At 54.3% G+C, this 27,474-nt stretch overlaps 1 protein-coding gene across 3 annotated transcripts in view; it reads left to right on the top strand.

The window, feature by feature from the left end:
• The window catches only part of LOC121272990 (5'-3' exonuclease PLD3-like), a 72,079-nt gene that overhangs the window by 30,458 nt on the left and 14,147 nt on the right, over positions 1-27,474 (top strand). For 2 of the 3 annotated variants that reach the window (XM_041179917.1, XM_041179918.1), the window contains exons 3-4: positions 25,368-25,496; positions 27,398-27,474. The exon at positions 27,398-27,474 is cut by the window's right edge and continues 46 nt beyond it. In XM_041179917.1, coding sequence (XP_041035851.1) covers positions 25,368-25,496; positions 27,398-27,474 — 206 coding nt within the window. Of the gene's footprint in view, positions 1-25,349; positions 25,497-27,397 lie in introns of all 3 variants that reach the window. The other variant, XM_041179916.1, reaches the window with a different exon arrangement.

Raw genomic sequence — 27,474 nt, 5'->3', positions numbered from 1 at the left:
TCTCTGTAACCTCCTCCAGCCCCTACAACCCTCCCTATCTCTGTAACCTCCTCTGGCCCCTACAACCCTCCCTATCTCTGTAACCTCCTCCAGCCCTTACAACTCTCCCTATCTCTATAACCTCCTCCAGCCCCTACAACCCTCCCTATCTCTGAAACCTCCTACAATCCTCACTATCTCTGTAACCTCATCCAGTCCCTACAACACTCCCTATCTCTGTAACCTCCTCCAACCCCTATAACCCTCCCTAACTGTAACCTCCACCAACCCCTAAAACCTTCCCTTTCTCTGTAACCTTCTCCAGTGCCTACAACCCTGCCTATCTCTGTAATCTCCTCCAGCCCCTATAACCCTCCCTATCTCTGTAACCTCCCCCTACACCCCTCCGTATCTCTGTAACTTCCTCCAGACCCTACAACCCTCCCTAACTCTGTAACCTCCTCCAGCCTCTACAACCCTCCCTATCTCCGTAACCTCCTCCAGCCCCTACAACCCTCTCTATCTCTGTAACCTCCTCCAGCCCCCACAACCCTCCCTTTCTCTGTAACCTTCTCCAGCCCCCACAACCTTCCTATCTCTGTAACCTCCTCCAGCCCCTACAACCCTCTATATCTCTGTAACATCCTCCAGCCCCTACAACCCTCCCTATCTCTGAAAGCTCCTCCAGCCCCTACACCCCTCCCTATCTCTGTAACCTCCTCCAGCCCCTACAAGCCTCCCTATCTCTGTAACCTCCTCCAACCCCTATAACCCTCCCTATCTCTGTAACCTCCTCCAGCCCCTATAACCCTTCCTATCTCTATAACCTCCTCTAGCCCCTACAACCCTCCCTATCTCTGTAACCTCCTCCAGCCCTTAGGACTCTCCCTGTCTCTGTAAACTCCTCCAGCCCCTACAACCCTCCCTATCTCTGTAACCTCCTACAGCCCCTACAACCCTCCCTATCTCTGTAACCTCCTCCAGCCCTTACAACTCTCCCTATCTCTGTAACCTCCTCCAGCCCCTACAAACCTCCCTATCTCTGTAACCTCCTACAACCATCCCTATCCCTGTAACCTCCTCCAGTCCCTACAACCCTCCCTATCTCTGAAGCCTCCTCCAGTCCCTACACACCTCCCTTTCTCTGTAATCTCCTCCAGCCCCTACAACCCTCCCTATCTCTGTAACCTCCTCCAAACCCTATAACCCTCCCTATCTGTTACCTCCTCCAACCGCTATAATCCTCCCTATCTCTGTAACCTTCTCCAGTGCCTACAACCCTCCCTATCTCTGTAACCTCCTTCAGCCCCTATAACCCTCCCTATCTCTGTACCCTCCTCCAGCCCCTATAACCCTCCCTATCTCTGAAACATCCTCCAGCCCCTACTCCCCTCCCTATCTCTGTAACTTCCTCCAGACTCTACAACCCTCCCTATCTCTGTAACCTCCTCCAGTCCCTACAAACCTCCCTATCTCTGTAACCTCCTCCAGCCCCTACACCCCTCCCTATCTCTGTAACCTCCTCCAGCCCCTACAACCCTCCCTTTCTCTGTAACCTCCTTCAGCACCCACAACCCTCCCTTTCTCTGTAACCTCCTCCAGCCCCTACAACCCTCCCTATTCTCTGTAACCTCCTGCAGCCCCTACAACCCTCCCTATCTCTGTAACCTCCTCCAGCCCCTACACCCCTCCCTATCTCTGTAACCTCCTCCAACCCCTACGACCCTCCCTATCTCTGTAACCTCCTCCAGCCCCCACAACGCTCCCTTTCTCTGTAACCTCCTCCAGCCCCTACAACCCTCCCTATCTCTGTAACCTCCTCCATCCCCTACACCCTCCCTATCTCTGTAACCTCCTCCAGTCCCTACAACCCTCCCTATCTCTGTAACCTCCTCCAGCCCCTTACAACCCTCCCTATCTCTGTAACCTCCTCCTGACCCTACAAGCCTATCTCTGTAACCTCCTCCAGCCCCTTACAACCCTCCCTATCTCTGTAACCTCCTCCAGTCCCTACAACCCTCCCTATCTCTGTAACCTCCTACAATCCTCACTATCTCTGTAACCTCATCCAGTCCCTACACACTCCCTATCTCTGTAACCTCCTCCAACCCCTATAACCCTCCCTATCTGTAACCTCCACCAACCCCTAAAACCTTCCCTTTCTCTGTAACCTTCTCCAGTGCCCTACAACCCTGCCTATCTCTGTAATCTCCTCCAGCCCCTATAACCCTCCCTGTCTCTGGTAACCTCTCCCCCTACACCCCTCCGTATCTCTGTAACTTCCTCCATACCCTACAACCCTCCCTAACTCTGTAACCTCCTCCAGCCCCTACAACCCTCCCTATCTCCGTACCTCCTCCAGCCCCTACAACCCTCTCTATCTCTGTACCTCCTCCAGCCCACTAACAACCCTCCCTATCTCTGTAACCTCCTCCAAACCCTATAACCCTCCCTATCTGTTACCTCCTCCAACGCTATAATCCCTCCCTATCTCTGTAACTTTCTCCAGTGCCTACACACCCTCGCTTTCTCTGTAATCTCCTCCAGCCCCTAAAATCCTCCCTATCTCTGCAACCTCCTCCAACCCCTATAACCCTCTCTATCTGTAACCTCCTCCAACCCCTATAAATCTCCCTATCTCTGTAACCTTCTCCAGTGCCTACAACCCTCCCTATCTCTGTAACTTCCTCCAGCCCCTAGAACCCTTCCTATCTCTGTAACCTCCTCCAGCCCCTATAACCCTCCCTATCTCTGTAACCACCTCCAGCCCTTACACGCCTCCCTATCTCTGTAACATCCTCCAGCCCCTACTCCCCTCCCTATCTCTGTAACTTCCTCCAGACTCTACAACCCTCCCTATCTCTGTAACCTACTCCAGCCCCTACAAATCTCCCTATCTCTGTAACCTCCTCCAGCCCCCACAACCCACCCTTTCTCCATAACCTCCTCCAGCACCCAGAACCCTCCCTTTCTCTGTAACCTCCTCCAGCCACTACAACCCTCCCTATCTCTGTAACCTCCTCCAGCCCCTACAACCCTCCCTATCTCTGAAACCTCCTCCAGCCCCTACACCCCTCCCTATCTCTGTAACCTCCTCCAGCCCCTACAACCCTCCCTATCTCTGTAACCTCCTCCAGCCCCTACACCCCTCCCTATCTCTGTAACCTTCTCCAGCCCCTATAACACTTACTATCTCTGTAACCTCCTCCAGCCCTTACAACTCTCCCTATCTCTGTAACATCCTCCAGCCCCTACAACCCTCCCTATCTCTGAAACCTCCTACAACCCTCACTATCTCTGTAACCTCCTCCAGTCCCTACTACACTCCCTATCTTTGTAACCTCCTCCAACCCCATAACCCTCCCTATCTGTAACCTCCTCCAACCCATATAACCTTCCCTATCTCTGTAACCTTCTCCAGTGCCTACAACCCTCCCTATCTCTGTAACTTCCTCCAGCCCTTACAACTCTCCCTATCTCTATAACCTCCTCCAGCCCCTACAACCCTCCCTATCTCTGAAACCTCCTCCAACCCGTATAACCCTCCCTATCTGTAACCTCCACCAACCCCTATAACCTTCCCTATCTCTGTAACCTTCTCCAGTGCCTACAACCCTGCCTATCTCTGTAATCTCCTCCAGCCCCTATAACCCTCCCTATCTCTGTAACCGCCCCCTACACCCCTCCCTATCTCTGTAACTTCCTCCAGACCCTACAACCCTCCCTAACTCTGTAACCTCGTCCAGCCCCTACAACCCTCCCTATCTCCGTAACCTCCTCCAGCCCCTACAACCCTCACTATCTCTGTAACCTCCTCCAGCCCCCACAACCCTCCCTTTCTCTGTAACCTCCTCCAGCCCCCACAACCTTCCTATCTCTGCAACCTCCTCCTGCCCCTACAACCCTCCCTATCTCTGTAACCTCCTCCAGCCCCTACAACCCTCCCTATCTCTGAAAGCTCCTCCAGCCCCTACACCCCTCCCTATCTCTGTAACCTCCTCCAGCCCCTACAAGCCTCCCTATCTCTGTAACCTCCTCCAACCCCTATAACCCTCCCTATCTCTGTAACCTCCTCCAGCCCCTATAACCCTTCCTATCTTATAACCTCCTCCAGTCCCTACAACCCTCCCTATCTCTGTAACCTCCTCTAGCCCCTACAACCCTCCCTATCTCTGTAACCTCCTCCAGCCCTTAGGGCTCTCCCTGTCTCTGTAAACACCTCCAGCCCCTAAAACCCTCCCTATCCCTGTAACCTCCTCCAGACCCTACACCCCACCCTATCTCTGTAACCTCCTCCAGCCCCTTCAACCCTCCCTATCTTTGTAATCACCTCCAGCCCCAACAACCCTCCCTAACTCTGTAACCTCCTACAGCCCCTACAACCCTCCCTATCTCTGAAACCTCCTACAACCCTCCCTATCTCTGTAACCTCCTCCAGTCCCTACAAACCTCCCTATCTCTGAAACCTCCTCCAGCCCCTACACCCCTCCCTATCTCTGTAATCTCCTCCAACCCCTACAACCCTCCCTATCTCTGTAACCTCCTCCAGCCCCACAACCTTCCTATCTCTGTAACCTCCTCCAGCCCCTACAAGCCTCCCTATCTCTGTAATCTCCTCCTGCCCCTACAACCCTCCCTACCTCTGTAACCTCCTCCAGTCCCTACAACCCTCCCAATCTCTGAAACCTCCTCCAGCCCCTACACACCTCCCTATCTCTGTAATCTCCTCCAGCCCCTACAACCCTCCCTATCCCTGTAACCTCCTCTAACCCCTATAACCGTCCCTATCTGTAACCTCCTCCAACCCCTATATCCCTCCCTATCTGTGTAACCTTCTCCATTGCCTACAACCCTCCCTATCTCGGTAACCTCCTCCAGCCCCTATAACCCTCCCTATCTCTGTAACCTCCTCCAGCCCCTATAACCCTCCCTATCTCTGTAACCTCCTCCAGCCCTTACACCCCGCCCTATCTCTGTAACCTCCTCCAGCCCCTACACCCCTCCCTATCTCTGTAACTTCCTCCAGACTCTACAACCCTCCCTAACTCTGTAACCTCCTCCAGCCCCTACAATCCTCCCTATCTCTGTAACCTCCTCCAGCCCCGACAGCCCTCTCCATCTGTGTAACCTCCACCAGCCCCTACAGCCCTCTCTATCTGTGTAACCTCCTCCAGCCCCCACAACCTTCCTATCTCTGTAACCTCCTCCAGCCCCTACAACCCTCCCTATCTCTGTAATCTCCTCCAGCCCCAACAACCCTCCCTATCTCTGAAACCGCCTCTAACCCCTATAACCCTCCCTATCTGTAACCTCCTCCAACCCCTATAACCCTACCTATCTCTGTAACCTTCTCCATTGCCTACAACTCTCCCTATCTCTGTAACCTCCTCCAGCCCCTATAACCCTCCCTATCTCTGTAACCTCCTCAGCCCCTACAACCCTCCCTATCTCTGTAACCTCCGCCAGCCCCTACACCCCCCCTCCCTATCTCTGTAACTTCCTCCAGACTCTACAACCCTCCCTAACTCTGTAACCTCCTCCCGCCCCTACAACCCTCTTTATCTCTGTAACCTCCTCCAGCCCATACAGCCCTCCCTATCTGTGTAACCTCCTCCAGCCCCTACAGCCCTCTCTATCTGTGTAACCTCCTCCCGCCCCCACAACCTTCCTATCTCTGTAACCTCCTCCAGCCCCTACAACCCTTCCTATCTCTGTAACCTCCTCCAGCCCCTACAACCCTCCCTATCTCTGAAACCTCCTACAACCCTCCCTATCTCTGTAACCTCCTCCAGTCCTTACAACCCTCCCTATCTCTGGAACCTCCTCCAGCCCTTACAACTCTCCCTATATCTGTAACCTCCTCCAGCCCCTACAACCCTCCCTATCTCTGTAACCTCCTCCAGCCCTCACAACTCCCCCTATCTCTGTAAACTCCTACAGCCCCTACAACCCTCCCTATCCCTGTAACCACCTCCAGACCCTACACCCCTCCCTATCCCTGTAACCACCTCCAGACCCTACAACCCTCCCTATCTCTGTAACCTCCTCCAGCCCCTACAACCCTCCCTATCTGTGTAACCTCCTCCAGCCCCTACAACCATCCCTATCTCTGTAACCTCCTCCAGCCCCTACAACCCTCCCTATCTCTGTAACCAGCTCCAGCCCCAACAACCCTCCCTATTTCTGTAACCTCCTCCAGCCCCTACAACCCTCCCTATCTCTCTAACCTCCTCCAGCCCCTACAACCCTCCCTATCTCTGTAACCCCCTCCAGCCCCTATAACACTTCCTATCTCTGTCACCTCCTCCAGTCCCTAAAACCCTCCCTATCTCTGTAAACTCCTCCAGCCCCTACAACCCTCCCTATCCCTTTAACCTCCTCCAGACCCTACACCCCTCCCTATCTATGTAACCTCCTCCAGCCCCTACAACCCTCCCTAGCTTTGTAATCACCTCCCGCCCCAACAACCCTCCCTATCTCTGTAACCTCCTACAGCCCCTACAACCCTCCCTATCTCTGTAACCTCCTCCAGCCCTTACAACTCTCCCTATCTCTGTAACCTCCTCCAGCCCCTACAAACCTCCCTATCTCTGTAACCTCCTACAACCTATCCCTGTCCCTGTAACCTCCTCCAGTCCCTACAACCCTCCCTATCTCTGAAGCCTCCTCCAGTCCCTACACACCTCCCTTTCTCTGTAATCTCCTCCAGCCCCTACAACCCTCCCTATCTCTGTAACCTCCTCCAAACCCTATAACCCTCCCTATCTGTTACCTCCTCCAACCGCTATAATCCTCCCTATCTCTGTAACCTTCTCCAGTGCCTACAACCCTCCCTATCTCTGTAACCTCCTTCAGCCCCTATAACCCTCCCTATATCTGTACCCTCCTCCAGCCCCTATAACCCTCCCTATCTCTGTAACATCCTCCAGCCCCTACTCCCCTCCCTATCTCTGTAACTTCCTCCAGACTCTACAACCCTCCCTATCTCTGTAACCTCCTCCAGCCCCTACAAACCTCCCTATCTCTGTAACCTCCTCCAGCCCCTACACCCCTCCCTATCTCTATAACCTCCTCCAGCCCCCACAACCCTCCCTTTCACCGTAACCACCTTCAGCACCCACAACCCTCCCTTTCTCTGTAACCTCCTCCACCCCCTACAACCCTCCCTATTTCTGTAACCTCCTGCAGCCCCTTCAACCCTCCCTATCTCTGAAACTTCCTCCAGCCCCTACACCCCTCCCTATCTCTGTAACCTCCTCCAACCCCTACGACCCTCCCTATCTCTGTAACCTCCTCCCGCCCCCACAACGCTCCCTTTCTCTGTAACCTCCTCCAGCCCCTACAACCCTCCCTATCTCTGTAACCTCCTCCAGCCCCTACACCCCTCCCTATCTCTGTAACCTCCTCCAGCCCCTACAACCCTCCCTATCTCTGTAACCTCCTCCAGTCCCTACAACCCTCCCTATCTCTGTAACCTCCTCTGGCCCCTACAACCCTCCCTATCTCTGTAACCTCCTCCAGCCCTTACAACTCTCCCTATCTCTATAACCTCCTCCAGCCCCTGCAACCCTCCCTATCTCTGAAACCTCCTACAATCCTCACTATCTCTGTAACCTCATCCAGTCCCTACAACACTCCCTATCTCTGTAACCTCCTCCAACCCCTATAACCCTCCCTATCTGTAACCTCCACCAACCCCTATAACCTTCCCTTTCTCTGTAACCTTCTCCAGTGCCTACAACCCTGCCTATCTCTGTAATCTCCTCCAGCCCCTATAACCCTCCCTATCTCTGTAACCTCCCCCTACACCCCTCCGTATCTCTGTAACTTCCTCCAGACCCTACAACCCTCCCTAACTCTGTAACCTCCTCCAGCCTCTACAACCCTCCCTATCTCCGTAACCTCCTCCAGCCCCTACAACCCTCTCTATCTCTGTAACCTCCTCCAGCCCAAACAACCCTCCCTTTCTCTGTAACCTTCTCCAGCCCCCACAACCTTCCTATCTCTGTAACCTCCTCCAGCCCCTACAACCCTCTATATCTCTGTAACATCCTCCAGCCCCTACAACCCTCCCTATCTCTGAAAGCTCCTCCAGCCCCTACACCCCTCCCTATCTCTGTAACCACCTCCAGCCCCTACAAGCCTCCCTATCTCTGTAACCTCCTCCAACCCCTATAACCCTCCCTATCTCTGTAACCTCCTCCAGCCCTTACAACTCTCCTATCTCTGTAACCTCCTCCAGCCCCTACAACCCTCCCTATCTCTGTAACCTCCTCCAGCCCTTAGGACTCTCCCTGTCTCTGTAAACTCCTCCAGCCCCTACAACCCTCCCTATCCCTGTAACCTCCTCCAGACCCTACACCCCTGCCTATCTCTGTAACCTCCTCCAGCCCCTTCAACCCTCCCTATCTTTGTAACCACCTCCAGCCCCAACAACCCTCCCTATCTCTGTAACCTCCTACAGCCCCTACAACCCTCCCTATCTCTGAAACCTCCTACAACCCTCCCTATCTCTGTAACCTCCTCCAGTCCCTACAACCCTCCCTATCTCTGTAACCTCCTCTGGCCCCTACAACCCTCCCTATCTCTGTAACCTCCTCCAGCCCTTACAACTCTCCCTATCTCTATAACCTCCTCCAGCCCCTACAACCCTCCCTATCTCTGAAACCTCCTACAATCCTCACTATCTCTGTAACCTCATCCAGTCCCTACAACACTCCCTATCTCTGTAACCTCCTCCAACCCCTATAACCCTCCCTATCTGTAACCTCCACCAACCCCTAAAACCTTCCCTTTCTCTGTAACCTTCTCCAGTGCCTACAACCCTGCCTATCTCTGTAATCTCCTCCAGCCCCTATAACCCTCCCTATCTCTGTAACCTCCCCCTACACCCCTCCGTATCTCTGTAACTTCCTCCAGACCCTACAACCCTCCCTAACTCTGTAACCTCCTCCAGCCTCTACAACCCTCCCTATCTCCGTAACCTCCTCCAGCCCCTACAACCCTCTCTATCTCTGTAACCTCCTCCAGCCCCCACAACCCTCCCTTTCTCTGTAACCTTCTCCAGCCCCCACAACCTTCCTATCTCTGTAACCTCCTCCAGCCCCTACAACCCTCTATATCTCTGTAACATCCTCCAGCCCCTACAACCCTCCCTATCTCTGAAAGCTCCTCCAGCCCCTACACCCCTCCCTATCTCTGTAACCTCCTCCAGCCCCTACAAGCCTCCCTATCTCTGTAACCTCCTCCAACCCCTACGACCCTCCCTATCTCTGTAACCTCCTCCCGCCCCCACAACGCTCCCTTTCTCTGTAACCTCCTCCAGCCCCTACACCCCTCCCTATCTCTGTAACCTCCTCCAGCCCCTACAAGCCTCCCTATCTCTGTAACCTCCTCCAACCCCTATAACCCTCCCTATCTCTGTAACCTCCTCCAGCCCCTACAACCCTCCCTATCTCTGTAACCTCCTCTGGCCCCTACAACCCTCCCTATCTCTGTAACCTCCTCCAGCCCTTACAACTCTCCCTATCTCTATAACCTCCTCCAGCCCCTACAACCCTCCCTATCTCTGAAACCTCCTACAATCCTCACTATCTCTGTAACCTCATCCAGTCCCTACAACACTCCCTATCTCTGTAACCTCCTCCAACCCCTATAACCCTCCCTAACTGTAACCTCCACCAACCCCTAAAACCTTCCCTTTCTCTGTAACCTTCTCCAGTGCCTACAACCCTGCCTATCTCTGTAATCTCCTCCAGCCCCTATAACCCTCCCTATCTCTGTAACCTCCCCCTACACCCCTCCGTATCTCTGTAACTTCCTCCAGACCCTACAACCCTCCCTAACTCTGTAACCTCCTCCAGCCTCTACAACCCTCCCTATCTCCGTAACCTCCTCCAGCCCCTACAACCCTCTCTATCTCTGTAACCTCCTCCAGCCCCCACAACCTTACTATCTCTGTAACCTCCTCCAGCCCCTACAACCCTCTATATCTCTGTAACATCCTCCAGCCCCTACAACCCTCCCTATCTCTGAAAGCTCCTCCAGCCCCTACACCCCTCCCTATCTCTGTAACCTCCTCCAGCCCCTACAAGCCTCCCTATCTCTGTAACCTCCTCCAACCCCTATAACCCTCCCTATCTCTGTAACCTCCTCCAGCCCCTATAACCCTTCCTATCTCTATAACCTCCTACAGCCCCTACAACCCTCCCTATCTCTGAAACCTCCTACAACCCTCCCTATCTCTGTAAGCTTCTCCAGTCCCTACAAACCTCCCTATGTCTGAAACCTCCTCCAGCCCCTACACCCCTTCCAATCTCTGTAAACTCCTCCAGCCCCCACAACCTTCCTATCTCTGTAACCTCCTCCAGCCCCTACAAGCCTCCCTATCTCTGTAATCTCCTCCAGCCCCTACAACCCTCCCTATCTCTGTAACCTCCTCCAGTCCCTACAACCCTCCCTATCTCTGAAACCTCCTCCAGCCCCTACACCCCTCCCTATCTCTGTAATCTCCTCCAGCCCCTACAACCCTCCCTATCTCTGTAACCTCCTCTAACCCCTATAACCGTCCCTATCTGTAACCTCCTCCAACCCCTATAACCCTCCCTATCTCTGTAACCTTCTCCATTGCCTACAACCCTCCCTATCTCGGTAACCTCCTCCAGCCCCTATAACCCTCCCTATCTCTGTAACCTCCTCCAGCCCCTATAACCCTCCCTATCTCTGTAACCTCCTCCAGCCCTTACACCCCTCCCTATCTCTGTAACCTCCGCCAGCCCCTACACCCCTCCCTATCTCTGTAACTTCCTCCAGACTCTACAACCCTCCCTAACGCTGTAACCTCCTCCCGCCCCTACAACCCTCCCTATCTCTGTAACCTCCTCCAGCCCCTACAACCCTCCCTATCTCTGTAACCTCCGCCAGCCCCTACACCCCTCCCTATCTCTGTAACTTCCTCCAGACTCTACAACCCTCCCTAACTCTGTAACCTCCTCCCGCCCCTACAACCCTCTTTATCTCTGTAACCTCCTCCAGCCCATACAGCCCTCTCTATCTGTGTAACCTCCTCCAGCCCCTACAGCCCTCTCTATCTGTGTAACCTCCTCCAGCCCCCACAACCTTCCTATCTCTGTAACCTCCTCCAGCCCCTACAACCCTTCCTATCTCTGTAACCTCCTCCAGCCCCTACAACCCTCCCTATCTCTGAAACCTCCTACAACCCTCCCTATCTCTGTAACCTCCTCCAGTCCTTACAACCCTCCCTATCTCTGGAACCTCCTCCAGCCCTTACAACTCTCCCTATATCTGTAACCTCCTCCAGCCCCTACAACCCTCCCTATCTCTGTAACCTCCTCCAGCCCTCACAACTCCCCCTATCTCTGTAAACTCCTACAGCCCCTACAACCCTCCCTATCCCTGTAACCACCTCCAGACCCTACACCCCTCCCTATCCCTGTAACCACCTCCAGACCCTACAACCCTCCCTATCTCTGTAACCTCCTCCAGCCCCTACAACCCTCCCTATCTGTGTAACCTCCTCCAGCCCCTACAACCATCCCTATCTCTGTAACCTCCTCCAGCCCCTACAACCCTCCCTATCTCTGTAACCAGCTCCAGCCCCAACAACCCTCCCTATTTCTGTAACCTCCTCCAGCCCCTACAACCCTCCCTATCTCTCTAACCTCCTCCAGCCCCTACAACCCTCCCTATCTCTGTAACCCCCTCCAGCCCCTATAACACTTCCTATCTCTGTCACCTCCTCCAGTCCCTAAAACCCTCCCTATCTCTGTAAACTCCTCCAACCCAATACAACCCTCCCTATCCCTTTAACCTCCTCCAGACCCTACACCCCTCCCTATCTATGTAACCTCCTCCAGCCCCTACAACCCTCCCTAGCTTTGTAATCACCTCCCGCCCCAACAACCCTCCCTATCTCTGTAACCTCCTACAGCCCCTACAACCCTCCCTATCTCTGTAACCTCCTCCAGCCCTTACAACTCTCCCTATCTCTGTAACCTCCTCCAGCCCCTACAAACCTCCCTATCTCTGTAACCTCCTACAACCATCCCTGTCCCTGTAACCTCCTCCAGTCCCTACAACCCTCCCTATCTCTGAAGCCTCCTCCAGTCCCTACACACCTCCCTTTCTCTGTAATCTCCTCCAGCCCCTACAACCCTCCCTATCTCTGTAACCTCCTCCAAACCCTATAACCCTCCCTATCTGTTACCTCCTCCAACCGCTATAATCCTCCCTATCTCTGTAACCTTCTCCAGTGCCTACAACCCTCCCTATCTCTGTAACCTCCTTCAGCCCCTATAACCCTCCCTATATCTGTACCCTCCTCCAGCCCCTATAACCCTCCTATCTCTGTAACATCCTCCAGCCCCTACTCCCCTCCCTATCTCTGTAACTTCCTCCAGACTCTACAACCCTCCCTATCTCTGTAACCTCCTCCAGCCCCTACAAACCTCCCTATCTCTGTAACCTCCTCCAGCCCCTACACCCCTCCCTATCTCTATAACCTCCTCCAGCCCCCACAACCCTCCCTTTCACCGTAACCACCTTCAGCACCCACAACCCTCCCTTTCTCTGTAACCTCCTCCACCCCCTACAACCCTCCCTATTTCTGTAACCTCCTGCAGCCCCTACAACCCTCCCTATCTCTGAAACCTCCTCCAGCCCCTACACCCCTCCCTATCTCTGTAACCTCCTCCAACCCCTACGACCCTCCCTATCTCTGTAACCTCCTCCCGCCCCCACAACGCTCCCTTTCTCTGTAACCTCCTCCAGCCCCTACAACCCTCCCTATCTCTGTAACCTCCTCCAGCCCCTACACCCCTCCCTATCTCTGTAACCTCCTCCAGCCCCTACAACCCTCCCTATCTCTGTAACCTCCTCCAGTCCCTACAACCCTCCCTATCTCTGTAACCTCCTCTGGCCCCTACAACCCTCCCTATCTCTGTAACCTCCTCCAGCCCTTACAACTCTCCCTATCTCTATAACCTCCTCCAGCCCCTGCAACCCTCCCTATCTCTGAAACCTCCTACAATCCTCACTATCTCTGTAACCTCATCCAGTCCCTACAACACTCCTATCTCTGTAACCTCCTCCAACCCCTATAACCCTCCCTATCTGTAACCTCCACCAACCCCTATAACCTTCCCTTTCTCTGTAACCTTCTCCAGTGCCTACAACCCTGCCTATCTCTGTAATCTCCTCCAGCCCCTATAACCCTCCCTATCTCTGTAACCTCCCCCTACACCCCTCCGTATCTCTGTAACTTCCTCCAGACCCTACAACCCTCCCTAACTCTGTAACCTCCTCCAGCCCCTACAACCCTCCCTATCTCCGTAACCTCCTCCAGCCCCTACAACCCTCTCTATCTCTGTAACCTCCTCCAGCCCCCACAACCCTCCCTTTCTCTGTAACCTTCTCCAGCCCCCACAACCTTCCTATCTCTGTAACCTCCTCCAGCCCCTACAACCCTCTATATCTCTGTAACATCCTCCAGCCCCTACAACCCTCCCTATCTCTGAAAGCTCCTCCAGCCCCTACACCCCTCCCTATCTCTGTAACCACCTCCAGCCCCTACAAGCCTCCCTATCTCTGTAACCTCCTCCAACCCCTATAACCCTCCCTATCTCTGTAACCTCCTCCAGCCCCTATAACCCTTCCTATCTCTATAACCTCCTCTAGCCCCTACAACCCTCCCTATCTCTGTAACCTCCTCCAGCCCTTACAACTCTCCTATCTCTGTAACCTCCTCCAGCCCCTACAACCCTCCCTATCTCTGTAACCTCCTCCAGCCCTTAGGACTCTCCCTGTCTCTGTAAACTCCTCCAGCCCCTACAACCCTCCCTATCCCTGTAACCTCCTCCAGACCCTACACCCCTGCCTATCTCTGTAACCTCCTCCAGCCCCTTCAACCCTCCCTATCTTTGTAACCACCTCCAGCCCCAACAACCCTCCCTATCTCTGTAACCTCCTACAGCCCCTACAACCCTCCCTATCTCTGAAACCTCCTACAACCCTCCCTATCTCTGTAACCTCCTCCAGTCCCTACAACCCTCCCTATCTCTGTAACCTCCTCTGGCCCCTACAACCCTCCCTATCTCTGTAACCTCCTCCAGCCCTTACAACTCTCCCTATCTCTATAACCTCCTCCAGCCCCTACAACCCTCCCTATCTCTGAAACCTCCTACAATCCTCACTATCTCTGTAACCTCATCCAGTCCCTACAACACTCCCTATCTCTGTAACCTCCTCCAACCCCTATAACCCTCCCTATCTGTAACCTCCACCAACCCCTAAAACCTTCCCTTTCTCTGTAACCTTCTCCAGTGCCTACAACCCTGCCTATCTCTGTAATCTCCTCCAGCCCCTATAACCCTCCCTATCTCTGTAACCTCCCCCTACACCCCTCCGTATCTCTGTAACTTCCTCCAGACCCTACAACCCTCCCTAACTCTGTAACCTCCTCCAGCCTCTACAACCCTCCCTATCTCCGTAACCTCCTCCAGCCCCTACAACCCTCTCTATCTCTGTAACCTCCTCCAGCCCCCACAACCCTCCCTTTCTCTGTAACCTTCTCCAGCCCCCACAACCTTCCTATCTCTGTAACCTCCTCCAGCCCCTACAACCCTCTATATCTCTGTAACATCCTCCAGCCCCTACAAACCTCCCTATCTCTGAAAGCTCCTCCAGCCCCTACACCCCTCCCTATCTCTGTAACCTCCTCCAGCCCCTACAAGCCTCCCTATCTCTGTAACCTCCTCCAACCCCTACGACCCTCCCTATCTCTGTAACCTCCTCCCGCCCCCACAACGCTCCCTTTCTCTGTAACCTCCTCCAGCCCCTACACCCCTCCCTATCTCTGTAACCTCCTCCAGCCCCTACAAGCCTCCCTATCTCTGTAACCTCCTCCAACCCCTATAACCCTCCCTATCTCTGTAACCTCCTCCAGCCCCTACAACCCTCCCTATCTCTGTAACCTCCTCTGGCCCCTACAACCCTCCCTATCTCTGTAACCTCCTCCAGCCCTTACAACTCTCCCTAACTCTATAACCTCCTCCAGCCCCTACAACCCTCCCTATCTCTGAAACCTCCTACAATCCTCACTATCTCTGTAACCTCATCCAGTCCCTACAACACTCCCTATCTCTGTAACCTCCTCCAACCCCTATAACCCTCCCTAACTGTAACCTCCACCAACCCCTAAAACCTTCCCTTTCTCTGTAACCTTCTCCAGTGCCTACAACCCTGCCTATCTCTGTAATCTCCTCCAGCCCCTATAACCCTCCCTATCTCTGTAACCTCCCCCTACACCCCTCCGTATCTCTGTAACTTCCTCCAGACCCTACAACCCTCCCTAACTCTGTAACCTCCTCCAGCCTCTACAACCCTCCCTATCTCCGTAACCTCCTCCAGCCCCTACAACCCTCTCTATCTCTGTAACCTCCTCCAGCCCCCACAACCCTCCCTTTCTCTGTAACCTTCTCCAGCCCCCACAACCTTCCTATCTCTGTAACCTCCTCCAGCCCCTACAACCCTCTATATCTCTGTAACATCCTCCAGCCCCTACAACCCTCCCTATCTCTGAAAGCTCCTCCAGCCCCTACACCCCTCCCTATCTCTGTAACCTCCTCCAGCGCCTACAAGCCTCCCTATCTCTGTAACCTCCTCCAACCCCTATAACCCTCCCTATCTCTGTAACCTCCTCCAGCCCCTATAACCCTTCCTATCTCTATAACCTCCTACAGCCCCTACAACCCTCCCTATCTCTGAAACCTCCTACAACCCTCCCTATCTCTGTAAGCTTCTCCAGTCCCTACAAACCTCCCTATGTCTGAAACCTCCTCCAGCCCCTACACCCCTTCCAATCTCTGTAACCTCCTCCAGCCCCCACAACCTTCCTATCTCTGTAACCTCCTCCAACCCCTACAAGCCTCCCTATCTCTGTAATCTCCTCCAGCCCCTACAACCCTCCCTATCTCTGTAACCTCCTCCAGTCCCTACAACCCTCCCTATCTCTGAAACCTCCTCCAGCCCCTACACCCCTCCCTATCTCTGTAATCTCCTCCAGCCCCTACAACCCTCCCTATCTCTGTAACCTCCTCTAACCCCTATAACCGTCCCTATCTGTAACCTCCTCCAACCCCTATAACCCTCCCTATCTCTGTAACCTTCTCCATTGCCTACAACCCTCCCTATCTCGGTAACCTCCTCCAGCCCCTATAACCCTCCCTATCTCTGTAACCTCCTCCAGCCCCTATAACCCTCCCTATCTCTGTAACCTCCTCCAGCCCTTACACCCCTCCCTATCTCTGTAACCTCCGCCAGCCCCTACACCCCTCCCTATCTCTGTAACTTCCTCCAGACTCTACAACCCTCCCTAACGCTGTAACCTCCTCCCGCCCCTACAACCCTCCCTATCTCTGTAACCTCCTCCAGCCCATACAGCCCTCTCTATCTGTGTAACCTCCTTCAGCCCCTACAGCCCTCTCTATCTGTGTAACCTCCTCCAGCACCCACAACCTTCCTATCTCTGTAACCTCCTCCAGCCCCTACAACCCTCCCTATCTCTGTAACCTCCTCCAGCCCCTACAACCCTCCCTATCTCTGAAACCTCCTACAACCCTCCCTATCTCTGTAACCTCCTCCAGTCCCTACAACCCACCCTATCTCTGAAACCTCCTCCAGCCCCTACACACCTCGCTTTCTCTGTAATCTCCTCCAGCCCCTAAAATCCTCCCTATCTCTGCAACCTCCTCCAACCCCTATAACCCTCTCTATCTGTAACCTCCTCCAACCCCTATAAATCTCCCTATCTCTGTAACCTTCTCCAGTGCCTACAACCCTCCCTATCTCTGTAACTTCCTCCAGCCCCTAGAACCCTTCCTATCTCTGTAACCTCCTCCAGCCCCTATAACCCTCCCTATCTCTGTAACCACCTCCAGCCCTTACACGCCTCCCTATCTCTGTAACATCCTCCAGCCCCTACTCCCCTCCCTATCTCTGTAACTTCCTCCAGACTCTACAACCCTCCCTATCTCTGTAACCTACTCCAGCCCCTACAAACCTCCCTATCTCTGTAACCTCCTCCAGCCCCCACAACCCACCCTTTCTCCATGACCTCCTCCAGCACCCAGAACCCTCCCTTTCTCTGTAACCTCCTCCAGCCACTACAACCCTCCCTATCTCTGTAACCTCCTCCAGCCCCTACAACCCTCCCTATCTCTGTAACCTCCTCCAGCCCCTACAACCCTCCCTATCTCTGTAACCTCCTCCAGCCCCTACACCCCTCCCTATCTCTGTAACCTCCTCCAGCCCCTATAACACTTACTATCTCTGTAACCTCCTCCAGCCCTTACAACTCTCCCTATCTCTGTAACCTCCTCCAGCCCCTACAACCCTCCCTATCTCTGAAAACTCCTACAACCCTCACTATCTCTGTAACCTCCTCCAGTCCCTACTACACTCCCTATCTTTGTAACCTCCTCCAACCCCATAACCCTCCCTATCTGTATCCTTCTCCAACCCATATAACCTTCCCTATCTCTGTAACCTTCTCCAGTGGCTACAACCCTCCCTATCTCTGTAACCTCCTCCAACCCTATAACCCTCCCTATCTCTGTAACCTCCCGCTACACCCCTCCATATCTCTGTAACTTCCTCCAGACTCTACAACCCTCCCTAACTCTGTAACCTCCTGCAGCCCCTGCAACCCTCCCTATCTCTGTAACCTCCTCCAGCCCCTACAACCCTCTCTATCTGTGTAACCTCCTCCAGCCCCCACAACCCTCCCTTTCTCTGTAACCTCCTCCAGCCCTCACAACCTTCCTATCTCTGTAACCTCCTCCAGCCCCTACAACCCTCCCTATCTCTGTAGCCTCTTCCAGCCCCTACAACCCTCCCTATCTCTGAAACCTCCTCCAGCCCCTACACCCTCCCTATCTCTGTAACCTCCTCCAGCCCCTACAAGCCTCCCTATCTCTGTAACCTCCTCCAACCCCTATAACCCTCCCTATCTCTGTAACCTCCTCCAGCCCCTATAACCCTTCCTATCTCTGTAACCTCCTCCAGTTCCTACAACCCTCCCTATCTCTGTAACCTCCTCTGGCCCCTACAACCCTCCCTATCTCTGTAACCTCCTCCAGCCCTTACAACTCTCCTATCTCTGTAACCTCCTCCAGCCCCTACAACCCTCCCTATCTCTGTAACCTCCTCCGGCCCTTACGACTCTCCCTGTCTCTGTAAACTTCTGCAGCCTTTACAACCCTCCCTATCCCTGTAACCTCCTCCAGACCCTACACCCCTCCCTATCTCTGTAACCTGCTCCAGCCCCTTCAACCCTCCCTATCTTTGTAACCACCTCCAGCCCCAAAAACCCTCCCTATCTCTGTAACCTCCCACAGCCCCTACAACCCTCCCTATCTCTGAAACCTCCTACAACCCTCCCTATCTCTGTAACCTCCTCCGGTCCCTACAAACCTCCCTATCTCTGAAACCTCCTCCAGCCCCTACACCCCTCCCTATCTCTGTAATCTCCTCCAGCCCCTACAACCTTTCCTATCTCTGTAACCTCCTCCAGCCCCTACAGCCCTCTCTATCTGTGTAACCTCCTCCAGCCCCTACAGCCCTCTCTATCTGTGTAACCTCCTCGAGCCCCCAGAACCTTCCTATCTCTGTAACCTCCCCCATCCCCTACAACCCTGCCTATCTCTGTAACCTCCTCCAGCTCCTACAACCCTCCCTTTCTCTGAAACCTCCTACAACCCTCCCTATCTCTGTAACCTCCTCCAGTCCCTACAACCCTCCCTATCTCTGAAACCTCCTCCAGCCCCAACACACATCCCTTTCTCTGTAATCTCCTCCAGCCCCTACAACCCTCCCTATCTCTGTAACCTCCTCCAACCCCTATAACCCTCCCTATGTGTAACCTCCTCCAACCCCTATAACCCTACCTATCTCTGTAACCTTCTCCATTGCCTACAACTCTCCCTATCTCTGTAACCTCCTCCAGGACCTATAACCCTCCCTATCTCTGTAACCTCCTCCAGCCCCTATAACCCTCCCTATCTCTGTAACCTCCTCCAGCCCTTAAACCCCTCCCTATCTCTGTAACCTCCGCCAGCCCCTACACCCCTCCCTATCTCTGTAACTTCCTCCAGACTCTACAACCCTCCCTAACTCTGTAAGCTCCTCCCGCCCCTACAACCCTCCCTATCTCTGTAACCTCCTCCAGCCCATACAGCCCTCTCTATCTGTGTAACCTCCTCCAGCCCCTACAGCCCTCTCTATCTGTGTAACCTCCTCCAGCCCCTACAACCCTCCCTATCTCTGTAACCTCCTCCAGCCCCTACAACCCTCCCTATCTCTGAAACCTCCTACAATCCTCCCTATCTCTGTAACTTCCTTCAGACTCTACAACCCACCCTATCTCTGTAACCTCCTCCAGCCCCTACAAACCTCCCTATCTCTGTAACCTCCTCCAGCCCCCACAACCCTTCCTTTCTCCATAACCTCCTCCAGCACCCACATCCCTCCCTTTCTCTGTAACCTCCTCCAGCCCCTACAACCCTCCCTATCTCTGTAACCTCCTCCAGCCCCTACAACCCTCCCTATCTCTGAAACCTCCTCCAGCCCCTACACCCCTCCCTATCTCTGTAACCTCCTCCAGCCCCTACAACACTCCCTTTCTCTGTAACCTCCTCCAACCCCTATAACCCTTCCTATCTCTGTAACCTCCTCCAGCCCCTTCAACCGTCTCTATCTGTGTAACCTCCTCCCGCCCCCGCAACCCTCCCTTTCTCTGTAATCTCCTCCAGCCCCTACAACCCTCCCTATCTCTGTAACCTCCTCCAGCCCCTACACCCCTCCCTATCTCTGTAACCTCCTCCAACCCCTATAACCCTCCCTATCTCTGTAACCTCCCCCTACACTCCTCCGTATCTCTGTAACTTCCTCCAGACTCTACAACCCTCCCTAACTCTGTAACCTCCTCCAGCCCCTACAACCCTCCCTATCTCTGTAACCTCCTCCAGCCCCTACAACCCTCTCTATCTGTGTAACCTCCTCCAGCCCCCACATCCTTCCTATCTCTGTAACCTCCTCCAGCCCCTACATCCCTCCCTATCTCTGTAACCTCCTCCAGCCCCTACAAGCCTCCCTATCTCTGTAACCTCCTCCAACCCCTATAACCCTCCCTATCACTGTAACCTCCTCCAGCCCCTATAACCCTTCCTATGTCTGTAACCTCCTCCAGCCCCTACAACCCTCCCTATCTCTGAAACCTCCTCCAGCCTCTACACCCTCACTATCTCTGTAACCTCCTCCAGCCCCTACAACCCTCCCTATCTCTGAAACCTCCTCCAGCCCCTACACCCCTCCCTATCTCTGTAACCTCCTCCAGCCCCTACAACCCTCCCTTTCTCTGTAACCTCCTCCAACCCCTATAACCCTTCCTATCTCTGTAACCTCCTCCAGCCCCTTCTACCGTCTCTATCTGCGTAACCTCCTCCCGCCCCCACAACCCTCCCTTTCTCTGTAACCTCCTCCAGCCCCTACAACCCTCCCTATCTCTGTAACCTCCTCCAGCCCCTACACCCCTCCCTATCTCTGTAACCTCCTCCAGCCCCTACAACCCTCCCTATCCCTGTAACCTCCTCCACACCCTACATCCCTCCCTATCTCTGTAACCTGCTCCAGCCCCTTCAACCCTCCCTATCTTTGTAACCACCTCCAGCCCCAACAACCCTCCCTATCTCTGTAACCTCCTACAGCCCCTACAACCCTCCCTATCTCTGAAACCTCCTACACCCCTTCCTATCTCTGTAACCTCCTCCAGTCCCTACAAACCTCCCTATCTCTGAAACCTCGTCCAGCCCCTACATCCCTCCCTATCTCTGTAATCTCCTCCAGCCCCTACACCCCTCCCTATCTCTGTAACCTCCTCCAGTCCCTACAACCCTCCCTATCTCTGAAACCTCCTCCAGCCCCTACACCCCTCCCTATCTCTGTAATCTCCTCCAGCCCCTACAACCCTCCCTATCTCTGTAACCTCCTCTAACCCCTATAACCCACCCTATCTGTAACCTCCTCCAACCCCTATAACCCTCCCTATCTCTGTAACCTCCTCCAGCCCCTATAACCCTCCCTATCTCTGTAACATCCTGCAGCCCCATAACCCTCCCTATCTCTGTAACCTCCTCCAGCCCCTACAGCCTTCTCTATCTGTGTAACCTCCTCCAGCCCCCACATCCTTCCTATCTCTGTAACCTCCTCCAGCCCCTGCAACCCTCCCTATCTCTGTAACCTCCTCCAGCCCCTACAACCCTCCCTATCTCTGAAACCTCCTCCAGCCTCTACACCCTCCCTATCTCTGTAACCTCCTCCAGCCCCTACAAGCCTCCCTATCTCTGTAAACTCCTCCAACCCCTATAACCCTCCCTATCTCTGTAACCTCCTCCAGCCCCTATAACCCTTCCTATCTCTGTAACCTCCTCCAGTACCTACAACCCTCCCTATCTCTGGAACCTCCTCTGGCCCCTACAACCCTCCCTATCTCTGTAACCTCCTCCAGCCCTTACGACTCTCCCTGTCTCTGAAACCTCCTCCAGCCCCTACACCCTCCCTATCTCTGTAACCTCCTCCAGCCCCTTCAAGCCTCCCTATCTCTGTAACCTCCTCCAACCCCTATAACCCTCCCTATCTCTGTAACCTCCTCCAACCCCTACAACCCTCCCTATCCCTGTAACCTCCTCCAGACCCTACATCCCTCCCCATCTCTGTAACCTGCTCCAGCCCCTTCAACCCTCCCTATCTTTGTAACCACCTCCAGCCCCAACAACCCTCCCTATCTCTGTAACCTCCTACAGTCCCTACAACCCTCCCTATCTCTGAAACCTCTTACACCCCTTCCTATCTCTGTAACCTCCTCCAGTCCGTACAAACCTCCCTATCTCTGAAACCTCGTCCAGCCCCTACACCCCTCCCTATCTCTGTAACCTCCTCTAACCCCTATAACCCACCCTATCTGTAACCTCCTCCAACCCCTATAACCCTCCCTATCTCTGTAACCTCCTCCAGCCCCTATAACCCTCCCTATCTCTGTAACATCCTGCAGCCCCATAACCCTCCCTATCTCTGTAACCTCCTCCAGCCCCTACAGCCTTCTCTATCTGTGTAACCTCCTCCAGCCCCTACAGCCCTCTCTATCTGTGTAACCTCCTCCAGCCCCCACAACCTTCCTATCTCTGTAACCTCCTCCAGCCCCTACAACGCTCCCTATCTCTGTATACCTCCTCAAGCCCCTACAACCCTCCCTATCTCTGAAACCTCCTCCAGCCCCTACACCCCTCCCTATCTCTGTAACCGTCTCCAGTGCCTACAACCCTCCCTATCTCTGTAACCTCCTCCAGCCCCTACACCCCTCCCTATCTCTGAAACGTCCTCCAGCCCATACACCCCTCCCTATCTCTGTAACGTCCTCCAGCCCCTACAGCCCTCCCTATCTCTGTAACCTCCTCCAGCCCCTACACCCCTCCCTATCTCTGTTACCTCCTCCAGCCCCTACACCCCTCCCTATCTCTGTAACCTTCTCCAGTGCCTACAACCCTCCCTATCTCTGTAACCTCCACCAGCCCCTATAACCCTCCCTATCTCTGTAACCTCCTCCAGCCCCTACAACCCTCCCTATCTCTGTAACCTCCTCCAGCTCCTACACCCCTCCCTACCTCTGTAACCTCCTCCAGCTCCTACACCCCTCCCTATCTCTGTAACCTCCTCCAGCCCCTACACCCCTCCCTATCTCTGTAACCTCCTCCACCCCCTACATCCCTCTGAGATCTCTCCACTCCTCCAATTCTGGCCTCATGAGCATCCCCCGATTTCGCTTCTCTGCACCCTTGGCGGCCGGTCCTTCAGCTGCCTGGGGACACCTAAGCTCTGGAATTCCCTCCCTAACCCTCTCCATCTCTCTCTCTCTCTTTCTATCTCCTTCAGGCGCTCCTTAAAACCGAACTCTTTGACTGATTTTTTGGTCGCCTGTCTCTAACATCTTAAGTTTGATAATTGTTTCCATGAAGATGTTGCATTTGATAAAGGTGCTACATTAATGCATGTTGTTGTTGGGAATGTTTTTCATTTCCCTGGTTCCCTTTCGCTGTTCCTGCTCTGTCGCAATATCCAGGTTTGTTCCCCTCTCCCTTTGATGTATCCCTGTGATTTGAGTCTGATTGTATCAGTCTCAGGTCGGGACTTCAGCTGCTGTTACTGCGTATCTCCATTGTTTCATTGTTGTTGGTCTGAACTGGGCAGGCAGCGACACCTACTGGAGAATAGCCGGTTACCCAGGACCTGCAACTATGTGCAGATGGTGCCCTCTCCTGGTGTCCTGATGTGTTGCCATCATGAGAAACACACTCATCGAAGCATCTCTCTCTCTCACACTCACACACATAACCCAGCTCTCTCTCTCTGAGCCTGTGCCCTGATTCTATGCTCCCAGCTGTGGCTCAACAATTCACCTCTCAAGGTGGGATTGATTCCCACTCCAGAGACTTGAGCGCATAATCCAGGCTGACATTTATAGTGGCAGTACTGAGGGAGCGCCGCACTGTCGGAGGTTCGCAACTGGGGGGTTCAGCACTGTCAGAGGGTCAGTGCTGAGAGAGCGCCGCACGGTCAGAGGGTCAGTACTGAGGGAGCGCCGCACTGTCAGAGGGTCGCAACTGGGGGGTTCAGCACTGTCAGAGGGTCAGTACTGAGGGAGCGCCGCACTGTCGGAGGGTCAGTACTGAGGGAGTGCCGCACTGTCGGAGGGTCAGTACTGAGGGAGAGCCGCACTGTCGGAGGGTCAGTGCTGAGAGAGCGCTGCACGGTCAGAGGGTCAGTACTGAGGGAGCGCCGCACTGTCAGAGGGTCGCAACTGGGGGGTTCAGCACTGTCAGAGGGTCAGTACTGAGGGAGCGCCGCACTGTCGGAGGGTCAGTACTGAGGGAGTGCCGCACTGTCGGAGGGTCAGTACTGAGGGAGAGCCGCACTGTCGGAGGGTCAGTACTGAAGGAGTGCCGCACTGTCGGATGGTCAGTACTGAGGGAGTGCTGCACTGTCGGAGGGTCAGTACTGAGGGAGTGCCGCACTGTCAGAGGGTCAGTACTGAAGGAACACCGCACAGTCGGGGGGTCAGTACTGAGGGAGTGCTGCACTGTCAGAGGGTCAGTATTGAAGGAGCGCTGCACTGTCGGAGGGCCAGTACTGAGGGAGTGCTGCACTGTTGGAGGGTCAGTACTGAAGGAGCGCTGCACTGTCGGAGGGTCAGTACTGAGGGAGTGCTGCACTGTCAGAGGGTCAGTACTGAGGGAGTGCTGCACTGTCAGAGGGTCAGTACTGAAGGACCACCGCACAGTCGGGGGGTCAGTACTGAGGGAATGCTGCACTGTCGGAGGGTCAGTACTGAGGGAGTGCCGCACTGTCAGAGGTTCAGTACTGAAGGACCACCGCACAGTTGGGGGGTCAGTACTGAGGGAGTGCCGCACTGTTGGAGGGTCAATACTGAGGGAGTGCTGCACTGTCAGAGGGTCAGTACTGAGGGAGTGCTGCACTGTCAGAGGGTCAGTACTGAAGGACCACCGCACAGTCGGGGGGTCAGTACTGAGGGAGTGCTGCACTGTCGGAGGGTCAGTACTGAGGGAGTGCCGCACTGTCGGAGGGTCAGTACTGAGGGAGTGCTGCACTGTCAGAGGGTCAGTACTGAGGGAGTGCCGCACTGTTGGAAGGCCGGTATAGAAGGAGCAGCATACTGTCCAAGGGGCTGGCCTTCAGAGGTGATGTTGAGCTGAGGCTCCCTCTACCCTCTCAGATGCACATGCAAGATCCCACAGCCACCATTGGAAGAAGAGCCGGGGGGGGGGAGGGGGTGGCGGGTGGCGTGGGAGTTGGTGGGGGGGTGGGGGTGCGTTTTCCCTGGTGTCCTGGGTCCAATATTTGTCCTTCAAACCAACATCACTAAAAAAAAAACCAGATGATCTGGGTGATTATCACATCGCTGTTTGTGAGAGCTTGCTGTGCGCAAATTGGCTGCCGCGTTCCCTACATCCCAGCAGAAAGTGCTTCACCTCACTCGGCGAGGCGCTCTGGCACGACCTGAGGATGTGAAGGGCGCTATAGAAATGCCAGCGTTCCCTTTCTCCTGCGGAAGGCCAGAACCGGGAGGGGTGGAGGTCTGCGTTCGCTGGGCCAAGTCCTGGTTTCCCAGACCTGCTGAGCATTTCCCCGTGGTTCCCCGGTACCGGGGGTGGGGTGGGGGGGGTGGGGGGTAGTGGAATGTAAATTGAGTAGAATCGCTTCCCCCGGGGAGGCTGATTTCACAGCGTGTCTTGTTTCACCAGATTACTGTCAGGCCGGTCCAGGTTATACTGCAGAAGATGAGAGCGGAGCTACCTCCACAGAAGCAGGAGGAGGAAGAGAACGAGGACAAGGATACGCCCAGGAGCATCACACCCCCTCCAGTGGTTAAAGTTAGCATTACAATTGCCTGGGGTATGAAGGGCGGACAGGGGGCTGGAGGGTGGGCAGTTACTCTCGAGGGCAGTGTCCGTGCTTGGGGAGCCGTTAACCGTGGAATCCCACAGCGGGGATGGACTTTAAAGAGAATAATTGCTTTCTTAATGTTCAGGGAATCAATAACATGGAGAGATGGTGGTGTGGTGGTAATGTCACTGGGATAGTAATCCCGAGGCCCAGGTTAATACTCTGGGGACTCGGGTTCAAATCCCCCCCACGGCAGCTGGTGGAGTTTAAATTCAATTAATAAATCTGGAATTATAAAGCCAGTCTCAGTGATGGTGACCATGACAACCATCATCGATTGTTATAAAAACCCATCTGGTTCTCTAATGCCCCTTTAGGGAAGGAAATCTTCTGTCCCTACCTGGTCTGGCCCACATGTGACTCCAGACCCCACAGCGATGTGGTTGATTCTTAACTGCCCCCTGAAATGGCCGAGCGAGACACTCATTTCAAGGGGCAATTAGGGATGGGCAACAAATGCTGGGCCTCACCAGCGACCCCCACATCCCATGTAAGAATTTTAAAATCTCCAAAGTTCTGTTGCCAATATATCCAAACTCGCTCCGAGTCCTATTGATCGGTCAGCCCTGGAGACCCAGTCCGGCAATATCTCAATTTCTAAACCCCCATCCCTGTTTTCAAATCCACCCTTCCCCTATCTCCGCAGCCTCCTCCAGCCCCGACAACCCTCCCTATCTCTGTAACCTCCACAAGCCCCTACACCCCTCCCTATCTCTGTAACCTCCTCCAGCCCCTACAACCCTCCCTATCTCTGTAACCTCCTCCAGCCCCTACAACCCTCCCTATCTCTGTAACCTCCTCCAGCCCCTACACCCCTCCCTATCTCTGTAACCTCCTCCAGCCCCGACAACCCTCCCTATCTTTGTAACCTCCTCCAGCCCCTACAACCCTCCCTATCTCTGTAACCTCCTCCAGCCCCGACAACCCTCCCTATCTCTGTAACTTCCTCCAGCCCCTACAACCATCCCTATCTCTGTAACCTCCTCCAGCCCCTACAACCCTCCCTATCTATGTAACCTCCTCCAGCCCTTACACCCCTCCCCATCTCTGTAACCTCCTCCAGCCCCTACAACCCTCCCTATCTCTGTAACCTCCTCCAGCCCCCACAGCCCTCCCTATCTCTGTAACCTCCCCCAGCCCCGACAACCCTCCCTATCTCTGTAACCTACTCCAACGCCTACAGCCCTCCCTATCTCTGTAACCTCCTCCAGCCCCTACAACCCTCCCTATCTCTGTAACCTCCTCCAGCCCCTACACCCCTCCCTATCTCTGTAACCTCCTCCAGCCCCTACAACCCTCCCTATCTCTGTAACCTCCTCCAGCCCCTACAACCCTCCCTATCTCTGTAACCTCCTCCAGCCCCTACACCCCTCCCTATCTCTGTAACCTCCTCCAGTCCCTACAACCCTCCCTATCTCTGTAACCTCCTCCAGCCCCTACAACCCTCCCTATCTCTGTAACCTCCTCCAGCCCCTACACCCCTCTGAGATCTCTGTATGACTCCAATTCTGGCCTCTTGAGCATCCCCCGATTTTCCATCACTCCACCATTGGCGGCTGGGCCTTCAGCTGCCTGAGGGTCCTAAGCACTGGAATTCTCTCCCTAAACCTCTCCGCCTCCCCCTCTCTCTCTCCCTCTTTTCTCTCCCTCTCTCCCTCTCCCCCTTTAAGTCAGTCCTGAAAACTGATCATTTTGACCCAGCTTTTGGTCGCCTGTCCCTATTAACACTCCTGTGAAGCACTTTGGCAATGTTTTAGTAGACGAGCGGCACAAGGTAGATGGAAGCTGTTGTTGATGGCTATTCCCATCTCTTTTATTGTGCAATAAGGAGGATCTCAGACCAGCGATGTTGAGTCTTCAGAAACTGAGAGAGAAAATTCCGGAAGAACCAAGGCAAAGGATTAC

The sequence above is a fragment of the Carcharodon carcharias genome, chromosome 37, assembly GCF_017639515.1.
Source record: "Carcharodon carcharias isolate sCarCar2 chromosome 37, sCarCar2.pri, whole genome shotgun sequence".
NCBI lineage: Eukaryota > Metazoa > Chordata > Chondrichthyes > Lamniformes > Lamnidae > Carcharodon > Carcharodon carcharias.
This window is presented reverse-complemented; position numbering and strand designations above follow the sequence as displayed.